General features: G+C 33.8%; 1 protein-coding gene and 1 long non-coding RNA gene across 2 annotated transcripts in view; one reads left to right on the forward strand and one right to left on the reverse strand.

The window, feature by feature from the left end:
- LOC135841868 (uncharacterized) overlaps positions 1 to 19,451 on the forward strand; it is a 312,604-nt gene that overhangs the window by 206,618 nt on the left and 86,535 nt on the right. The window lies entirely within an intron of this gene.
- LOC135841865 (uncharacterized) lies at positions 3,995 to 17,866 on the reverse strand. Its single transcript, XM_065359073.1, has 2 exons — positions 17,193 to 17,866; positions 3,995 to 5,291 (listed from the first exon to the last, which is right to left on the reverse strand). The coding sequence occupies exons 1-2, from the start codon at positions 17,635 to 17,637 to the stop codon at positions 4,969 to 4,971; spliced, it is 768 nt and encodes a 255-aa protein (XP_065215145.1). The 5' UTR covers positions 17,638 to 17,866; the 3' UTR covers positions 3,995 to 4,968.

The following is a 19,451-nucleotide window of genomic DNA, read 5'->3' on the forward strand; positions in this document are numbered from 1 at the left end:
TTTTAAAAATAAAAAAAAAACACCGGAAATATCGAATATTAATTTAAAAATTTCATTAAATTCCTTTGATTTTTTTGTTGATTTAAAAATATTTCAACCCAATTTGATTTTTCAAATTTTCAAAAAAAATTTCAATAAACCAAAAATTTTATCAAAAGAGAGGGAAAAATGCAGTTTTTTTCAATTTTTTTGACTTTGGGAGCAATCTTTAGAAATCCAGAAAAAGTTTCTCGTAAAAAAAAGGCTTATTTGGAACAATTCTGACGAAAGAATTGAAAATAATTCTGAAGATTTTGTTTACATTTTATTGTTTCATAAGCCTTGAGGGGAGGGGCTTCGTATACAGTAGATGGCCAAGGGAGGTTTTTTCTCGAGTTGATCGTATGCGATCATGCAGAAGAATTTGAGCGCAAAAATCTATTTCTTAAAACAATAATTTCCTCACATTTTTCAATTTTTCAAACTGCGGAATGAGGAGGAGAAGGTTCTGGTTTCTGGTGAACTATATTTTTTTGGAACTTGAAAGAAATCAAATAATAATAATAATAATAATAGCCTTTATTTTACAGCAGTATTAACAATCTTAAATTATAACACTGCCATGCCATGGCCCTAAGTAAGAGCATAAGCCTCCCCCAACCGTATCCGTTCTCTTCTGTTCTCAGCTATTCTGTGGAAGTGGCTGTGTTGAAGAAGTTTGCATATGTCGTCTCTCCATCTCATTTTCTGCAATCTGCCTGCCCTGTTCTGCCTGCCCTGATTTCTTTTCCCATACATCTGCCAAAAGGTCACCCAATGGGTCCATCTCAGTGAGCTGCTCCTTGCAACATAGCCCGCCCATTTCCATTTTTTCTTTCCGACCTCTTTGGCCAAATCTTTATTGTATTTTAGTCTGAATTTAATAAATTTCAACTTTACCCTATCCCTCAATTTTAAGTTCAAAATAGATTGTTCCATTCGATTTTGTGTGGTCCGAATTCTGTTTAAAGATTTTTTATCAACTGCCCACGTTTGTGCTCCATAAGTCATAACTGGTTCAATACATGAGTTAAAGATTATACTTTTTTGGTTTTCTGTAAAGGGTCCCTTGAAGATGTGTTTTAATGACCAAAATTTATTCCATGATAGTGCTATTCACAGGCAGGTTTTAGAAAGGGATTTTCAACCACTAACCATTTACATGTTTTAAACCAGATCATTGAAAAGAGTAATGAATACCAACTAGAAATTTACCTACTATTTATAGATTATATAAAAGCCTTTGATTCTCTAGAACACGAGTTCATGATTGAAGCACTAATTAACCAAGGTGTGCCTATCATGTATGTGAAAATGATTAGGTATAGAACTTTACTCAGAACTGAAGGCAAGGATAATAATTACAGAAATGGAAGGGGAATATTTTGATGTGGGAAAAGGGGTAAAACAAGGGGATCCTCTCTCGGCACTGTTATTTATCTCCTCTTTGGAAGAAATTTTTCGCAAATTAAACTGGAAAAAAGTAGTGATGGGATATTATCAATATTTCGGGATATCGATATCGTCAAAATATCGGAGGTCTGATATCGATAATATCGATATATATCGGATGTTTTTGATGTTCATAAAAAGACCATAAAACAGCTGATTTTTGATGAAAAGAGAAACTGAATCATCTCTAAGCTGTTTCTATTCCTTATTTTTTTGCTTTTTCAGTATCTAGCTACCAATTTGGCGCTTTTTAAAATAATGATGACATTGATGACGTAATTGTCAACATTTCATCATTCTACAGATGTGGCCCATGGCTACCATTAATAGCCGTGATAATCACTATTTTACTCTAAAAGAGTCTGAAAATGCTCAAAAAGATCAAAAAAATACCTCGCACAATTTATTTGCGGGATTTTTGCATAATTTTTAAAAATTTTCCGATAATCGATTATCGGCTTGAAAATATTGATAATATATCGAGGGCGGCAAATATCGATATATATCGATAAATATCGATAATATCCCACCACTAGAAAAAAGAAGGAATTGTCATAGATGGGTCCTACCTGAGCGAGTTGAGATTTGCAGATGATGTTGTTCTTTTTGCAAGTAGCATATCCCAATTACAATGTATGGTTGAAGAACTCAATAGTGAGGGGAAAAAAGCTGGTCTACATATAAATTTTGGCAAAACAAAATTATTAACCAATTCAAAAAATAACACTACCTTACAGATAGATGGTCAAAAAGTAGAAGGTGAAAAAGAAACTATTTATCTAGGACAACAGGTAAACATAGGAGGTTTTAATGAAGGGAGGGAGATTCAAAGAAAGAAATCAAATAGTACCTACCTATGAAATTATTTTTCAAAAAAAAAAAATAAAATCAGCAACTTTGAGGAGATGAGAGCATAAAAAGCTCAAGTTCAAAATAAGGATCTCTCCTTTAAAAAATGTAAGCTGTGTACTCCATTTTGAAAAATAACCACTTTTTAAAATAATTTTATTCAATATTCGTGGATGGAATGCTAGCTGAATGCTGAAATCGGAATGCCGACGATTTTTACAAATTTGGAAACCCAAAAGCCTGCTAATCTGCATGATTAAAAAGCTGAAAATTGATGAAAATCTTCATTTTTCAGCTTTTGCATATTTATCTGGTTCAGTTTCAGTTATTTTTCACTTTTAATTTTTTCGGTTTGCACGAAAATTCTGATGCTTCAATACAGTATCTTATTCTTCTCATTTGAAAAAAAAATAAAATAATATACAAAAAGCTAGGAGTAAAAAAAACAAAAGCCAAGGATTTCTGTAAGCTAAAATCTAAAGCCGGAAGTTTTACCTTTTGGATTTTCATACCAGATTTTATTATTTTTGAAGGCCAACCCACTGCAAAGACATGATTTCAGACATCAAATCTCGCTGTACAATTGATTTTTTGTACCATTCTTCCTTTCCTCCAACCCTCCTATACAAACCGAGGGTTGAATATTGATTCTTTCAACTCTAATTTTTATACCATGTCCTAAGACTTTTTCGAGATTATTGGCAACAATTTTTTGCAAACTACATGTCAACAATTGATGAACTTGACCGTAACAATACTAGGACCTGACTAGAGCCTACTTTATGTGTCTGTGTGTACTGTGTATGCAAATTCGAAATCTATCACCATTATCATCATATCATCATCGTAAGACAAATTATATTAGCACTCGTTCGTACGTGGGAAACAATAAGTCGCGTGATATCGCCTTCGACTTCGCTATTCACACTCAAAGATCATGTAAACTGATATCATCATCATCGTGCCAGCATACACCTCCCTGTACTCGTTTATAGTCGTTTCGCAGTTTCATTCACTAGAACATCGTGGACGAGAATACTACGTAGGTACTTACACTACGTCGAAATGATACTCATGCTACAAATAGTAGTACGTAGGTCTAGGTTAAAATGCAACAACCTGTTCACGCATCATATGCCAATTCGATGCCAGAGGCGGTCAGAAATTTGCATATACGACTTTTTATTACCTATATCGAATAGTACGAGTACATACCACCGAGCCTAACCATTAGAAAGTATCTCAATGTACAGGTATGTGTACAACAGTACAAGCATCTTGTTTCTTTTCTTTCTTTTTTCCCCTATCAATTCATTCTCGTATACTTACCTTTACCTATACCTCTATTAAACCGTGTGGTCGAAATTCAAAAAACTTGTTTCAAGGTTCGTGTGTCTGCATCTCTTTTCTCTATAGCCTACTCGTAGAAAGTTCATTTTTTTTTTGAACCTGTTCTTCCTTTATGCCTGTATTTTTCTTTCTCGTTTGGTAATCGGAGACTAGTAGGACTGGTTTTTGAATCGAATTATATTCTATATACGCTCGATAATACTCTCGTACATGTGAATATTAGAATTTAGAAAGTCGATGAGCTATATCAGTATAGAAAAATTTAAGCATGTCCGCGTATTGCCGACTAACATAAGAAAAAAGTAAGTCGAAATAAATCAAGTAATTGAAGAAAAACTGACTCGATGTTTTTATTTGATTTTTGTTTTTTTATATACAAAATTATATACATACACAAAAGTTTGGCATTTTAAATAAATAAAGCGTAAAAGGTATTCTTCTCAAAAGAACACAGGAAAGTTGTCGTTTTTTTCATTCGTATTTTCTCGTTGCATTACTATATCTAGGAAAGTTACATAGTTTCTTTTTTTATCTATATAAATTAGATTACGCAAACAAAAGGAAAAAAAAAGAAAAGAACTTAATCATAATGAAAGTTTTGTAATAAATAGGAGTATTACGCATTGATGTTTGTTTCAAAGGTTAATTATAAGATAATAAATAATGTAATCATCACAACAACGAAAAATATTTCGAATAAATATTCATAATTTTCTACTAAATAACAAATTTCTTTTTTTTAAAAAAAATCTTATAATTCATTGAGCAAATTTACGTGCTTTTGCATTTCGTCGTACGCATGAGACGAAAGAAAAAAAACTTATCAAGTAAAATTTGGCTGTAGCCTTAGACATTAGAATGAGACTTATATAGATTCGACAAAATATTATAGATTTTACACGAAAGAATACAAACTCGAAATAATTATTCAGGCGTATTTTATTTTAAAGGAGTAAAAAATACGCTGTATTTCGAGGTATTCTGTAAGTTTGCCCGATGGGTGTATGCGGATTGAGGACGAGGAATCGAAATAATATATTAATAAAAAATAATAAATTATTACGAATCGAAATCAGAATTATTTATAGCACTAGGTAGGTAAAATAGGTAGCCAAGTACCTCGTGAAAGTTATCTATATAGAAAGTATACTGTTTTTTTTTACGAGAAGAAAAAGAAAGAGAAGAAGAACAAGAAGAAGAAGAAGAAGAAGAGGAAAATAAGAAGAAACGACATGCGTTGAATTTGTTTATATAAAAATTATAAATTACTAGTTTTAAAATTACAAACGTAGTATTAAATTAGTCAACTTTGTTTGGCACGTAAGCATTGTAGGCCAATTCTTGCGGGTCTTTGTACGACCTGGCGGCGAAATGACCGTGTTCTTCGGCGTGGTGGGGGTGAGAGACGACTTCATAGGTTTGGTGGTGTTTGCTGTCCAAGAGCTTTTTAAGCCCGATGATGGCGGATAAGACGAGGGCGATTTTACCGATGAGCAGGGCTTTGAAGGCAAGTAAAGCGAGCGTTCCCAAGATGAATGGAATGGAGGCGATCACTTTGAAGATGAGCATCATGGCTAAAGCTGGCAAGATTTTTTTGGCGGCTTTCTTCTTTTTGTCACGAGCTGTAAAGTGAAAAAAGAGGTTGATTAGTTGGGGTTTGGTGTGCTGAAGTGGTTTTAAGGGTTGGAGATGGTGAGGGGAAGTGGGTACTTTTGAGTCGTGGGATGAGTTGGGTGGTTGAAATTTGAAGTTTTGGGGCATGTGTGGGGAGGTGGGAGGATTAGCCATTCATTAGTTGAAAATTACGTATCTAAAATTATTTCAAGTTTTGTTTGTGATGATTTTCGAGGCATCTTACGAATTAGCTAAATTGTGTACATATTCGGATATTTACATGTATTTGAGTGAATCTTGATGTAGCCCTATGATTTTTCAAAGTATTCCAGAACTCTTAACCTCTAAAATATTCCCCAGAATAGCCCTCAAGACCAAATTATGATTAGAACATCTTCTCTTTATCCAATTGAACTTGAAACATTCATCCCCTGTTGTAGTTTTAATATCGCAAGATTTGAAATTTGAAATTGAAAGCATATCAAGTATATTTTTTTTTGCCAAAACTTCAAAATTATATTAGTAGGAATTAATAAACAGGAGGAAAGAGAGAGAGAGACGTCCAAATGACTTTAATATTTTTGTTGGTAAGCAGACGATAATTTCATCGCCTTGACTAGAAATATAGGCAACTTGTCGGACACTGTGAAGTGGCAGCTGCTCACATTGTTCTTAATGTACCTTTTTTTGACATCTTTACCATTTTCTATCAGTTTTTTTTTTTTCAGTTTGAATAAGTATCTATCTACTCCAATTTTTTATTAGGTATCTAATTTTTATTTTGTTTCTCTTTGATGCTTCAGGAATTTAAACTCGCTTTAACTCCTCAATTCCAAACTAGCATCATATTTTTACCTTATGTATAAGAGAATAAGATTGGCAGAATTGTTGAGAAGGGAGGGAGAACAAAAGAGGCATTTTCCCCCAAGTTATGAACTTCCAATCTACGGAGAGCTGAGGAATAAATGAATTATCAATTTTAATGGTATCTATTGAACTAGTGAAATTCATCGAAGAATTTTAATTTTCTACATTTTAATAGACAATTGATCGAATTTAGTAATTTTTCCACCAAGTAAGTTGACTCTGTTAATAGAAGAGCTTAAAATGACTCTGGAAGTATTGAAAGTCAATCCTAGCTCATGCAAAGTTCAGGAAAATTTTCAAAATACGTAATTTCCAGACATGTACTTATTATTGTACTTCTACTTTTATTGTTGTTTTTATTATTCGTAGTGATGGCGAAAAAAATTGAATGGTTACTGACTTAGTACGAGACGAGATGTATAATACCCAAAGAATTTGGTCTGTTTAGAGGTCGTCACAATTACGAGTATTATATTCGGTCTGGTAGTAACGAGTTAATGTGAGCATGAGCATGACCAAAAGGAACACAAAATGTAAGAATTTGGCTCTGGTGACATAATTCCAGATTACGATAATGGTAGTAATATAGGTACTCGTACATGTTTTTTTAAATATTTGACCGAAACGCTAAGAATTGAAGTGTAAAATTTGTGTCTAGAGTGTCGTCTTTCTATTTTGTTATTTTGCAACGAAATTATGTGTGCATTTCTGAGTAAAATTGTAGATGCTGGATTTCGTTTTTTGAATTTTTTATAAATTTTTGAATCATTGAAAACATGAAATTTTGAAGATTTAGTTGATTTACGTACTTCGTATGGATCTGCTTTTTAAAAATCATTTCAGGTCAATTATTGTGGTTTCGAGTCATTGTGAAGCCTACAGAAATCTTATTAATTTTGGTGAATTTTTGGACATTCTAGTTTGGGATCAAGAATCATAAAATTTGGTTTTGTTCAAATGAAAAGGTAACATTCAATTTAAAAGTCAATTTGAACCCTCGGAGTTGACCTAAATCTATGACAGTTGTGAGTCATTTTGAAGTCTCCAGTAGAAAATTCTTGATTTTGATGAATTTTTCAAAATTCCAACTTCGTCTGTAAAAACTTTCAAATTTTGATTCACTTCAGGTGATTTTGATGCTTTCTAATAAATTATTTCTGTTTTGGGTAATTCAAGAGCCTCCAGCTAATTTTAGAATTGTGCCAAATGTTTTGAACGTCAAAGTTGGTCTTCAAAAAAAAAAAAAAAAAAAAAAAATGTGATTAAGGTTTAAAGCTAAAATTTGGTTTTCACATCATTTTGAACCATCCGATTGAATCAATTACGGTTTTGAGCAATTCTAAAGTCTCCAGCAAATTTTTGATTTTTTGTAAATTTTTCAAAATTCAAACTTTGTTCAAGTATTGAAAAAATGAAATTTTATTCAGTAAAGTTGCGAAACTAAAATTCAATTTAGACGTTATTTTGATACTTTCGAATCAATTATTATTGCATTTTTAAGTAATTCAGAAGCCTTCAGGCGATTTTAAAATTTTGATGAATTTTTGAAAATTAAAACACTGTTTACCTATAAAAAGCATCAAAATAGAGGTGCACAGCTTAAATTCAGTTCGCACGTTAATTTAAACCTTCCACGACAATCGATTTCAATTTTGAGTTACAAGTATTTTAGGGTCACCAGAAAAATTCAGAATTTTTCAAAATTTAAACTAAATAAGTAACTACAAATATGTCTATTAAAAACATGAAAATTTGATTCCGTCGAATTGCAAAACTGAAATGTAATTCAGACGTTATTTTAACACTACCAAATCAACTATTGCATTTTTGAACAATTCTGGAGCTTTCAGCAATTTTTGGAACTTCAATGTATATTTAAAACATCGAATATTGTCCATAAAAAGCCCTAAAATTAGGGGTGCAACGAATCTCCGGAGTTGATCGATCACGATTTTGAGCTCTTTCAGGGTCTCCAATAAATTTGAGAAAATCTTTCAAAATTCGAACCATTATTATGTCTATTGAGCTAAAAACGTGAAAATTTGATTCTGTTGAACTGCAACATTGAAATGTCATTCAGACGTTATTTTGATCCCATTCAATCATTTATTGCAGTTTTGAGCGATTCTGGAGCCAACGGCTAATTTTGGAATTTTGATGAATTTTCGAACTATAAAATTTGATTTGAGTATATAAATAATAATACAAGAATTGGAGGTGTAGTTATCCACCTAAATCAATTGATTGCACTTTTCACTTTTGAGTAGGTACTCTGAAGGCCTCTAAAAAATTTCTGAATTGTGGTGAATTGAAAATTCAAACTTTGAAGCGTTAAAATTTGATGAGGGGAAAAGCTAGACGATAGTTTACCTACTTAGTATTCCGATCCTTCGAAATTGATTTATTTTCATTTTAAGACATCCTGGATTTTCTAGAAAATTTTCGAATTTCGGCGAATGTTTGAAAATGTCGACTTCGAATAGTTTAAAATTTGATTTAACTAACTGAGAAACGAAGCTATTAAATGAATAGTTCTCTTGTTGCTTCGAACCTCTCAAATTATTAATTTTTGTGATTTTCAGCAGTTTTGGAGTTTCCAGCGAATTTTTGAATTTTCAATTGTGAATTTTTGAAAATTCAAACTGAAGTCTGATTGCATTAAAAACGTCATTTTAATCCTAGTAAGTCGATTTTCTGTGGTTTTGAGCCCATCTGGATCCTTCAAAAGCAAAATTTCTGAATTTTCTAGTTTTTGAAAAATTCTACGAAAAGGTGTTTTGAAGAAATTTCATAGGTAGGTTCTTGACAATTTTAATCTACTGTTTTCTTGACTTCCTCAACTTACATACATAATTTTCCAAAACCCAGTTTATTAATTCAAATTCTCCATGGACAAATTTTGAAAAAATAACTTTACTCGACGTTAACGTAAAATGCTGAGATTTATTCACTTGAAATTTTTGACCTACCGAGCTCAGTGGTAGAAACTTTGAACTTTTCTGGAGTCTTCGATATTGGTGAGGCATTTTCAGATATTTCCCCCTTTTTTAAAACCAAATTTGAATTTTTAACCGTGTTTTTTTTTCAAAAAATGAATTCCAATGCTCGAATCTTACTCGGTAGTGTTTTTTAAGTTTTCAAAAGCCCCCCTCCACATTTCTTTGATGATCGATGCATGAAAATGTTCAATTGTTTGCACATCCCTTCACATTATAGAGAACACTTTCAGTATAGTACAGATCAAGAAATGTTTTTTTGCGGGGTGGGGGGGGGGCGTTAAGCTTCAAAAATCGTCATCATTTCTCAACATCACTTGAAATTCATCATTCATGAACAGAGTTGGACTTCTACGTACATTCAGAAACATCAAAATTGAGTATTTTCTCAAGGGTTAGTGAATCGTTTAACCTCTTTTCTCACTCACTAGACCTGAAAAACCATGTCGAGATCATTGAAGATTTGAAATTCTCAACTTCTATACTCCAAATCCATCTGTATCAGAGTACCCAATTATACTTTCATCACCACTGAAACATTTTTGGATTCAAAAAATGAGCTAATAGGTCATTCTAGCAATTTTTATCACCATAGAAACCATCTAATAAGTAGATCTATCACCATAAGACGAGACATATCAAACAAAACGAGGAATAAACTTTCGCCGATACATTACAGCTGAATACGAAAATAATGCAACTTGTTCATCTTATCTGCGATTCGCTGCTCACCTTAAGGCATCTCTAGTTTCCTACGCACATGTTATCGTATCCGATGGTCAAGAAAAACAGGTGAGCCATACGACGCCGCCGACAACGATGGTTTATGCGTGTAACCTAGTAATGGGTTTGTATATTCACGCCTCTGCGCGCCTTTCAAAGAAGATATGCAGATAGGATACACGCTACCACGCCATCGGGTACCGAAGCCATGGTCCTAGGTTGTTAAATACTCGTACATATATGAAAAATACGTTTCTTTTACGACCACCCGAGAGCCAAGTTGCCTAATGCGCCGAAAAAGTAGTAGTCTCAGAGCTCAATATTTATCAGTAGGTATCGTTTAGTATATGGGTCTTCAATATGTAGCCTCTAAGTAAGTAGGTTCCATCATTTGCGAGATGAAGCAGCTATATAGCCAGCCTCACTACTAGTTGAGTTGTTAAAAAGTGGGTTTTTCGTTGAACTTCCCAATTATTGATGATGGCGTCGCCTTCGGCTTGGTGGGCCGGAGCCGGTTCATCATTGTGTGAGTGAACTTGATTTTCAACGTGTGGTTCGAAACTTACAAGTACACACACTGCCGCCTTAAGGTGAAAAACACGCCTCCCCTTTCTCCTCGACAGATATAATAATTTCTAATCGAAAATATGGGTTAAAAGGTGTTCTACAGCCGAGTCGATTCTGGTACAAATGTAGCTAAGTGAATTGAGCTCATATTTGGGGAAGAAATTCTCTCCGAATTGTGGAATCGCGATTAAAAGCCTACTTTGTATAGGTGTATTGCACAAAAGCGAAGAAGATTTCGTGCAGAGTCGACTGGAAACGCTGACTGGTGTTTACCCATCAATTATTTTATAAACTGATTACACGACGTGGTTTGGTGTGGAACTAATGAATTTACGCTTGGCGAGAACCATAATGGCTTATTACGACCGGAATCGCATTCGTTCGCGGATATGTACCTACGTTTAATATATTATTTGGTTATAATTACCACTCGACTGTGTTTATTTTTTATTTCGTTTATTTATTTATTTATTTTTTCACTTTTGAAATGCATATGAGTTTATAAGACTAGACGACTACTGCCTGGCAGTTATTTTTTTCGAAGTGTGATGTACATATAAATATGTAGTAAGCATATCGTAAGAAAGGTATTCGCGCGGTACTTTCATCTATCATAATAAGTACGTGGTTTATTTGCTGTTGAAATTAACATTCAGTAATTAGTTGAAATAATGAAATGATCTAAAAGTTAATGTATATGTAGGTGAATTTTTATACGATTCGCTTGTGTAGAAAGCCGTAAAACGAAACGTACTTTGATGTGCGAGTATTTACTTTCCCGAATGAATTTTTTTTTTACTACGATAGGATAGGTTTTTGATGCGCCGGCGAGGTTAAAAATTTCACTTGTTGGGGTCGAGTCCGGGTAGTAATTAAGTAGCGCACGAGAAAACTGATTCGACTGACCGTAGATTAAGTAAATGAGTACCAGGATGACTGAAGGATGATGAGGTTGAATTTTTGAGAATTTATGATGAGAAGTTGTGCACCCAGCGAATGATAAAAAACAGGGCGGTTGGTCGAAATGGTGTGAAAACTTGTAAATTAATTCGTGATTCGGATCGAGTAATTGGGCTTTCAAAATCTTTTTGATTTTAGGTTTCGGAAATTCTAATTTTTATTGCCTTCGTGATTCAGATCGAATAATTGGCATTTCAAAACTCTTCTGATTTCATATTTTGGAAACTTCAATCTTTATGCCAAGTTTGGCAATTTTTTTCAATTGGTTCATCGAAGGCAATCCACAATACTGTTTTGAAAGTACTCAAAAGTCGTTAGATAAGAATCTCGAGGATTCGAAAAATTATACTTAATGGAGAAAAAAGAAAATAAGGCAAGAATATGCAGCAAAAAAAAAACAGAAAATAAAGTCTTTTGTAGAGACTTTTTTTCAAAAATTATGTTTGACAATAATTTGAAAGTTGATTTTTGTAGGGAATGTTTTAGGAGGAATGTTGTTGTTCTCTTGATGTCCTGTTTGTTTTTCATTCATATTTTTTAAAAAATCGTACTATCCTCAGATTTTGTTCCTTTTTACTTGAAAGTAGGTACAGACTCTCAAATCAGAAAATTAAAATTTCCAGCAATGTTCTGATAAAATGTTTGTATAGCAGATGAAGAAAAGGCATCAGATTATCTGAGTAAAATAATTGCAAAATTTCAAACACGAGTCTTGTTTTTGTTCAAAAGCAACTTCAGTTTCAGACTTGAAAGGCTCAGGTTTTTTTTTCTCAAGGGGAGAGAAGCCATATTAACCCATGAAATAGTATGAAAATAAGTTTTTACACTCTGGACTAATCTGAAAATAAATTTTTGGGCTTCTATCACTCATGGTGACTTGTTGAAGTCGCTCAAACTTTCAATTTTATATACCCCCCCCCCTCAACCACCACACAGAAAATCAATTTGATTGAATCTTGAAATTATTAATCCAGAATTCTGGAAAATACTCAATTATCCTTTTGATTTGATCAAAATGTATATTAGAATGAGAATGAGTTGGATCAGATTAAATAATTGAAAATTGGGGGAGATTTGGTTTTTGAAAACTTTGAAGAAATTTCTGTCCAAGATTCTCAAGAATTTTACAAAAATTGTGATCAATTCTACTCGTAAATATAGTACATATGTATCATGTCAGACATGAATTTCGCCAATCACCAACATTTCTAGTAGTTTAACCTACCCTCTTTAAGGTATTTTTGGCAGTTTGGAAAAAATTATCAAATATTTCTGGCGAAGAGATAATTAATTTAAGAAGGAGGAAAATTTCCAAAACTCGAATTTACCCAAAAACAAGTTTGATTAGATCTAAAATTGTATTTAAAGTTGATTCCAATGATTGGATCTCATCATAAGATAAGATAATGTATATTGTAATCCATTTAAATGAACATTTTTTAGAACCTGGTTCTGAAGGGCATGAAAAAAATGAGAAAAGAGTGTGGAATAAATTGGAATCAAGGAAATTCGACGATAATAAAAGCTATAAGTGCACTACGTGGCCTATCTGAAAGTTTTCAATCAGATTTGGACATTTTGGTCTCTGAAATTTTCATAAAGTTTGTAAAAAATACCAAAATTTTGAAATTTAAACATGACATTGAGAAGAGACCTGAACTTGAGGTACTCGATATTACTTTCTTAGATATACCAGATGACATTGGTGAGTCAAATGGTTTTTTATTTCATGGAACGAGGGTGGGGGGGGAGGTGCTTATTAGACAAGAAAGAAGTCTGTATGTAATAAGTTGAAAAGACGTTTGAATGTTGAAAAATATCATGAAAATTTAATTAAAAATGATTAACACCAATTTGAAAAAATATAAAAATAACAATATTGAAATTTTCATTTGATTTTTTAATTTTTAATTCCGAATTTCATTTCAAAAATTTTTCTTTTTTTTCCAATTGAAAATCGTTTATCAAGTTTTAAGCTAAAGAATCTCAGCCAAAAGCCAAAATTTTAAAGCTAAAAGCTGAATAAAAGTAAGTACCTCCTATAGCCATAAAAGCCATAAGGTTACAAAAACGCTAAAAAAAAACACCATTATGGAGTTGAAACCTATTGCCAAAAGCTATCTGTAAAAATCAACTGAGCTAAAAACCAAAATGGAAAGTCTGAATTCTGAAGTTTGAAGTAAAAAGCCAACAGTAAGAAGATAAATCTTGAAATCTTTCTATCTCTGCCGGAAGCACGCGAAGCAGACTCGAAATTTTGGATCTATCTATTCAAATCAGAGAATGTTCAGTATTGCAATTATTGTGAATTCATCGTGATAACGCAAGAAAAAGTTTTAAGATGCAGTTTGATTCAAATTTTTGGCTGTAATTTGATATGTTTGAGTTGAATCGAACCCCGATAACTCAAATCGAGCTACCTCTCCAAAACTGTTCTGGTCTCACCATTTTTTTTTTTTTTTTTTTTTTGATCAAATTGGACCTGATTAATTTTTTTCAGATACGATAAGATTCAATTTTGAATTCATCAATTGGTATCATTAAAAATCTATTATGATCATATATATTTTCCAAAAATTGGATCGATGGATCCAATATGATTAATTATTTTTATCATTTTTAAATTGGAAGTAGCATTTAGTGCCTAAGTAATTTGATTGCCACCGTCATCTGAAGCCACATTTTTGGTACTAAAGACACAAGAAAGTGTAGTTTTTTTGGAATTTTCCTGTTTGTAATGCCTCACGAAATCTTTGTCAATGAAAAAACTTTTGAATAAAATTAAATACTTAGGTGTATAGGTAAATTAATCCAGGTTGAAAAAAAGACATTCGATTTGGATATCAAATCCAATTTATGATCCAATCAGATCTCATCCGAAAAATAGCCGAACCCAAACTGATTTGAAGAGCTCCATTTTGATCTAAGTATTTGAATCCGATATGATCCGAATAAGATCCCATCCTATATCTAAGCATAATATCAAAACGTATCTAAACAGATCTTATTTGGATGGTGCCATTTGGCGAATCAAGTAGGATAAAATTAAATTTGATCACATTGAAGTACATTCAACTCTGGATCCAATCTGATCCAATTAGACAAAATTTTTTGAAAAACATAGATTTTAAAGATTCAATATTGAAATTAACATTTTTTTCCCTGGGCAATCAATAAGGCCAAATCTGATCGAATATGATCTAAAATTGAATCCCGATAGTTTTTCAATCTGCAGATCTGATTTGATCCAAAATCATGTTTTTTGTCAGCTTTGTGAGAATCACATCATATTCTGGATGAATTTGGATTTGATAAAATCTGACTGGATCTATTGGATTCTATTTTAGATTCAGTCTTATTCAGAAGGATATGATCTGAATTCTGATCAGATCCCATCGGTACATTCAGCAGATTCAATTACCTATGTAAACATGCGGCGAATTTTATCAGGTGTCTGTTGCCAAACAAAACGTTTTTGAGAAAAATTCTGTACTTTGAGTATTTATGCTGTGATGAATTTTGAACTCAAACCGAGAGTAATGGTATAAATTTTCAAAACTCAAAACTGAAGGTTCCACACAATCACACCTAAGTCAAAATTTAGATACCCATTACCCTCACTGTGCAGACTGTAAAATCTTACAATTAGTGCACACTGGGGTCTGTGAGACCCCACGTGTATTTTCAATGCAAATACGTTGTTGTCACTGAACTAAGTGCATGTTCACCTTATAAGAGATGTTACCCTGTGAGATGATACCTAATTTACCCTTAACAACATTAAACTGAGCTGCATTACTTGAATAATTACGTACTTAACACAAACGATGGTCATTTTTAAGAGATTTTTTTTGTAAATTGGAAATTAGAGGTACTTCTTTCTTGTTAACTGCGGCGTATGTTGACATAGCGGAGAACGAAACTATCATCAACAACGTAAGGATGGGACTTCCATGAACACAACGCACTACCTGTAAGAGTACCCTCTTTCTATTCTATTCGTTCTGTGAAATGTGACCCGCAACAGTATTAAAAACAGCGAATTTGAGAATATTCACCTTAAGGCGTCTGAGGAGCTGATCGTGTCCATGATACTTTATGCAATTACAGCACCTTAAGGTGAATTTATTCATTTGGTTCATCTCTAACAACGTTACTTTTTTTACAGCATGTTTCCGATACTTCGAAATTAATTTCACACAATTCTGCAATTCAATTTTTGCACACTGGGGTCTCACGACCCCAGTGTGCGCGGTGAGGGTTGTATTCTTTGCATCCAGTTTTATCAAATGGGTAGGTAAGTCAGTAAGAGTTCATGTTTGGTGAAAAGAAGCATCTCTGAAGGATGTAAGATGAAGGCGAGAGGGAGGAGGGGGGGGGACTCTGAGCTTTTTGAAATCAAATAAACATTTTCAAGTACTTATGAATGAAGTGAAGGTCGTCTTATAAAAAAAAAAAAGTTTAAATGATGCCCAGTGCAATCAACCACAGTGTTATTTTTATGTTTGACATTTTACCGATGAATATTTTGATCATTGGCAGCTTATCTTTTTGTATCTACTGCATGGTTTTGTCATTATTGCGAATATTTTCATGGCCAAAAATCATGATTTTTCGAATGCATTTCCAACGTTTTCGTATAATTTTGCCTAGCTCACCCCCATATTGTGTAATTGTTCATTCCCAAAATGATTCGGTTCGTCTAATTTAAGTACTCTGCAATTTGTATTTTTTCTCGATCTTATTGTTGTTGTTTTTTTGCACAATGCTGAGAACATTTTGAACAAAACTAGTACCTATCTTCTGAATTTAAATGCGTCGAAAGTGAAATTATATTTTCACGTGCATGTAGTCGAGTTAATTTTCATGTCGGAGCATTCTTTTTAAATACATATCATCATTTCTTAAAAACATTATAAACATCGAGTACTATGTGTATGTACCTACCTAACGTACCTATTATTACAACGACAACATCAGCTACAATGTAGATTACCTGCATATGTTGCATGTTGCTGCGCAAATTTTTAGGTCAGACAAGTACATACCTGACTAATAAACATGTTGTTAAATTCGCTTTTTAAATACAATGTCGGATTTCTCTACAGATTTTTTGCACGAATAAGACAATTTGGCAAATATTTAAATTTTTTCGAATCCCCGAAGTGAACAAAGAGCATTAAATGCACCTGGGGCGATTTATGGATGAAAGAGGAAGCACGAGGTGAAAGGAATTTTTACGAGGTACTTTATTAGCTTCATTAATAGCTGTATTTTATCGTTTATCTAAGTGTTTGCGGTTGCTAAGCTCGTATATGGTAGATTATGTGTATTGTAGGTATGTACATGGTACACGATACTCGTAAAAAGAGATGCTCTCGAAATCCATCGTCTCCTAGGTAATGGTCGTTTAATTATGAATGACGTGTTGTGGCCTCGTGGTTTTGTTTGTGTTGCAGAATGCAGATACGTTAGTAAGAAAAAAAAAAACAAGGTTTTATAACTCTGTATGCTTTGTACCTACGCTGATTGTTGAAAACCTCTAATACGAGTTATTCGTGGCACTTATTGAACATACAGAGCCAATTTAACTGACCTACGGTTTTATTTTTTCTGTTTTCCTACGTGAATTTGGGTAGGTACGTTTGAGACGACTTTTAGGTCAGGCAAATGGATACTTTTTAATTTTTTTAGTCAGATGATATCCAAAACGTTAGGAGATCGAATCAAAATAGGGAAGAGGGGGAAAGCAGGGAGGTAAATAGATGTAAAATACGATCAAAAATGGGTATTTACCTTCGTCAATGCTGCGTTTCATTTCGCTGATGGACGATTCAGGAACTTTGAGTTGTAAAGTGTGTGTTTCTAAGAATCTGGCCATTCTGTCGAATAACATATTCTCAACTTGGGTATTCTTTTCGTCGGCGTTTTTCGGTAAGCTGGCGTCGAGTTCGTCTTGCGATAAAGCTCTGGCATTCAGACCTCGGTAAGCTTCGGGATTGGCGTTACTTTTGACTAAGGTGATACCGTCGATGATGCTGATATCTTCGGATTTACGTAAAACTTTATCGACGTAGGTTAAAGCGCGCATTTTCAAACATATGGATAAATCTTTATCTCCGCATTCTTGTATCACCCGGTAAGCCTTACCGAGCACCGATTCGTCGGCTTGCTCGGTCGGGAAACCGAAAACGGCGGCGGCGCAAAAGCTGCTGGCAAGAAGCACTAATCTTATATCCATGGTTTACAAAACAATATTAAACAAACAAACAAACTAAAAAGAAAACAAACGAAAAAAACTTAAACAAAAAAATTAAATTAAAAATACTAAAACTAGACGAGCCTTGTACGATGACCGAACGGCACCAACGTGAAAACCGACAATGGTCGATTAAAAGAGTTATATCTACTATTAAAGCGCGGTAAATAATAAAATATACACGCAGCACGCCGTTTATCCGCGCGAAAACATTTTTCATCAAAGGTGGGGACAAGGAACTCGGCATTAAATATATGAATTTCGTGGACGAGTGGGGAACACGCGTCCACCATGCGGTGGCGGCGCGGTGCGGTACATTCACGGCGGCAACGTGTGTGTGACTGGTGAAGTCAAAGGCTTGGTCAACCTTGGCCGAGAATGCATGGTCACGGATCTTTCGGAAAATGATATTACATTTCTCCATTCCAGTGTCTATTACAACCTGTTTTTTTTCCTTCATTTTTTTCCCTTCTTCTTCTTCTTCTTCGTCTTTAAATTTCTTCTTTCTTTCTTACACCTGTGCGCGCGCGAGTGCGTGTGTCCGTATGTGTACCTTATACCTACGAGTAGGTACTTGTAGTATTTAATTTTTTTTTCATTTTCGTGAGACGAGACGCGATCATGGTATTAGTACATATTACTGGCAGCTAACAGTACTGGAAATTGGTCTATAACCAGACAATAGGTCTGTGTGTATTCTGCGAATTAGGATGTCAGAGATTTAAACATTTGTACGACTGGTTGTGTTCGTTGGTTCGTTTATCGCTTTAATTGTGTAATAAAATCGAATTATAGGAGTGAAATTACAACTCGTAAGTTGAGATATTTTCAGCGGATTTCTAATCGTTTTTTTTTCTTCTTCTTCCTCTATGTGAACATATTAGTTTTTTTTCTCTCTCTCTCTCTCTGTCGATCTTTCGATCTTTCTTCGTGTATCTACAATGTATTTAGATAGTGTATTTTTATGACCATGTGGAATTGTGGATGCATTGACGAAGTGGAGAGCATGATGTGGTGTGTACAGAGTCGTGTACGTGATGGTCAGTAGTTGAGAAATTTAGAGGTGTTTTTTTTTGTCGAGAGATCTTGATTGGTGTTTATTTAAAAATTTATTTTCTGCAGGAGGGATGAACGTGCTAACAAGGGAACCTCTTGAGGTGTCAACCTCCGATTTGAACGGGACCGCGATTTTTGGGAAGAGCATGTTCTAAAACGCCCAAATCCAAAATTGACTATTTTGGTGATTTATGCTTTTTTTGAAAAAAGTACGTACTTGATCAGTAAAAATGTTCAAAATAAGTCTCAAAACTGATATTATCCGCCCAAATCCAAACTTCGACATTTCCAGCCATTCTGGAGCCTCCAGCGCTATTTTTCAATTTCTCCAGAATTTTGAATTTGCTTCAGAATGCGTGAATATGAAGTTGGGCAGCTAAAAATCGAGTCGTGTGTTATACTCGATCTGTTTATCAAGTTTATCCACATTTGAGTCGGTTTCGGAAGGGACACCTCAAGAGTGGTTTTTTGACCAGCTTTTTTCATTATAAGAAACCCAAAAAATCAAAATTTTACCGTTTGCGAGGATATTATCGAAATTTGCGCGAATTGCAGTATTTCGTCATGAACTAACCCCACGAGGGCGAATTTCGCCATTTCCAGCTATTCTGGAGGCTCCAGCGCGATTTTTCTATTTCTCCAGAATTTTCAATTTGCTCCAGAAGGCGTGAATATGAAGTTGGGCAGCTAAAAACTGTGTTGTGTGTTATGCTCGAACTGTTTAATGAATTTATTCACAT

The sequence above is a fragment of the Planococcus citri genome, chromosome 3, assembly GCF_950023065.1.
Source record: "Planococcus citri chromosome 3, ihPlaCitr1.1, whole genome shotgun sequence".
NCBI classification, from domain to species: Eukaryota; Metazoa; Arthropoda; class Insecta; order Hemiptera; family Pseudococcidae; genus Planococcus; species Planococcus citri.

What these genes read in the sequence shown, in the direction of transcription:
- LOC135841865 (XM_065359073.1), bottom strand. Translation starts at nt 17,637, where the DNA reads ATGGATATAAGATTAGTGCTTCTTGCCAGCAGCTTTTGCGCCGCCGCC. An exon ending in GAAACGCAGCATTGACGAAG is followed by an intron (nt 5,292 to 17,192) that starts GTAAATACCCAT and finishes TTCACTTTACAG; the next exon opens with CTCGTGACAAAAAGAAGAAA.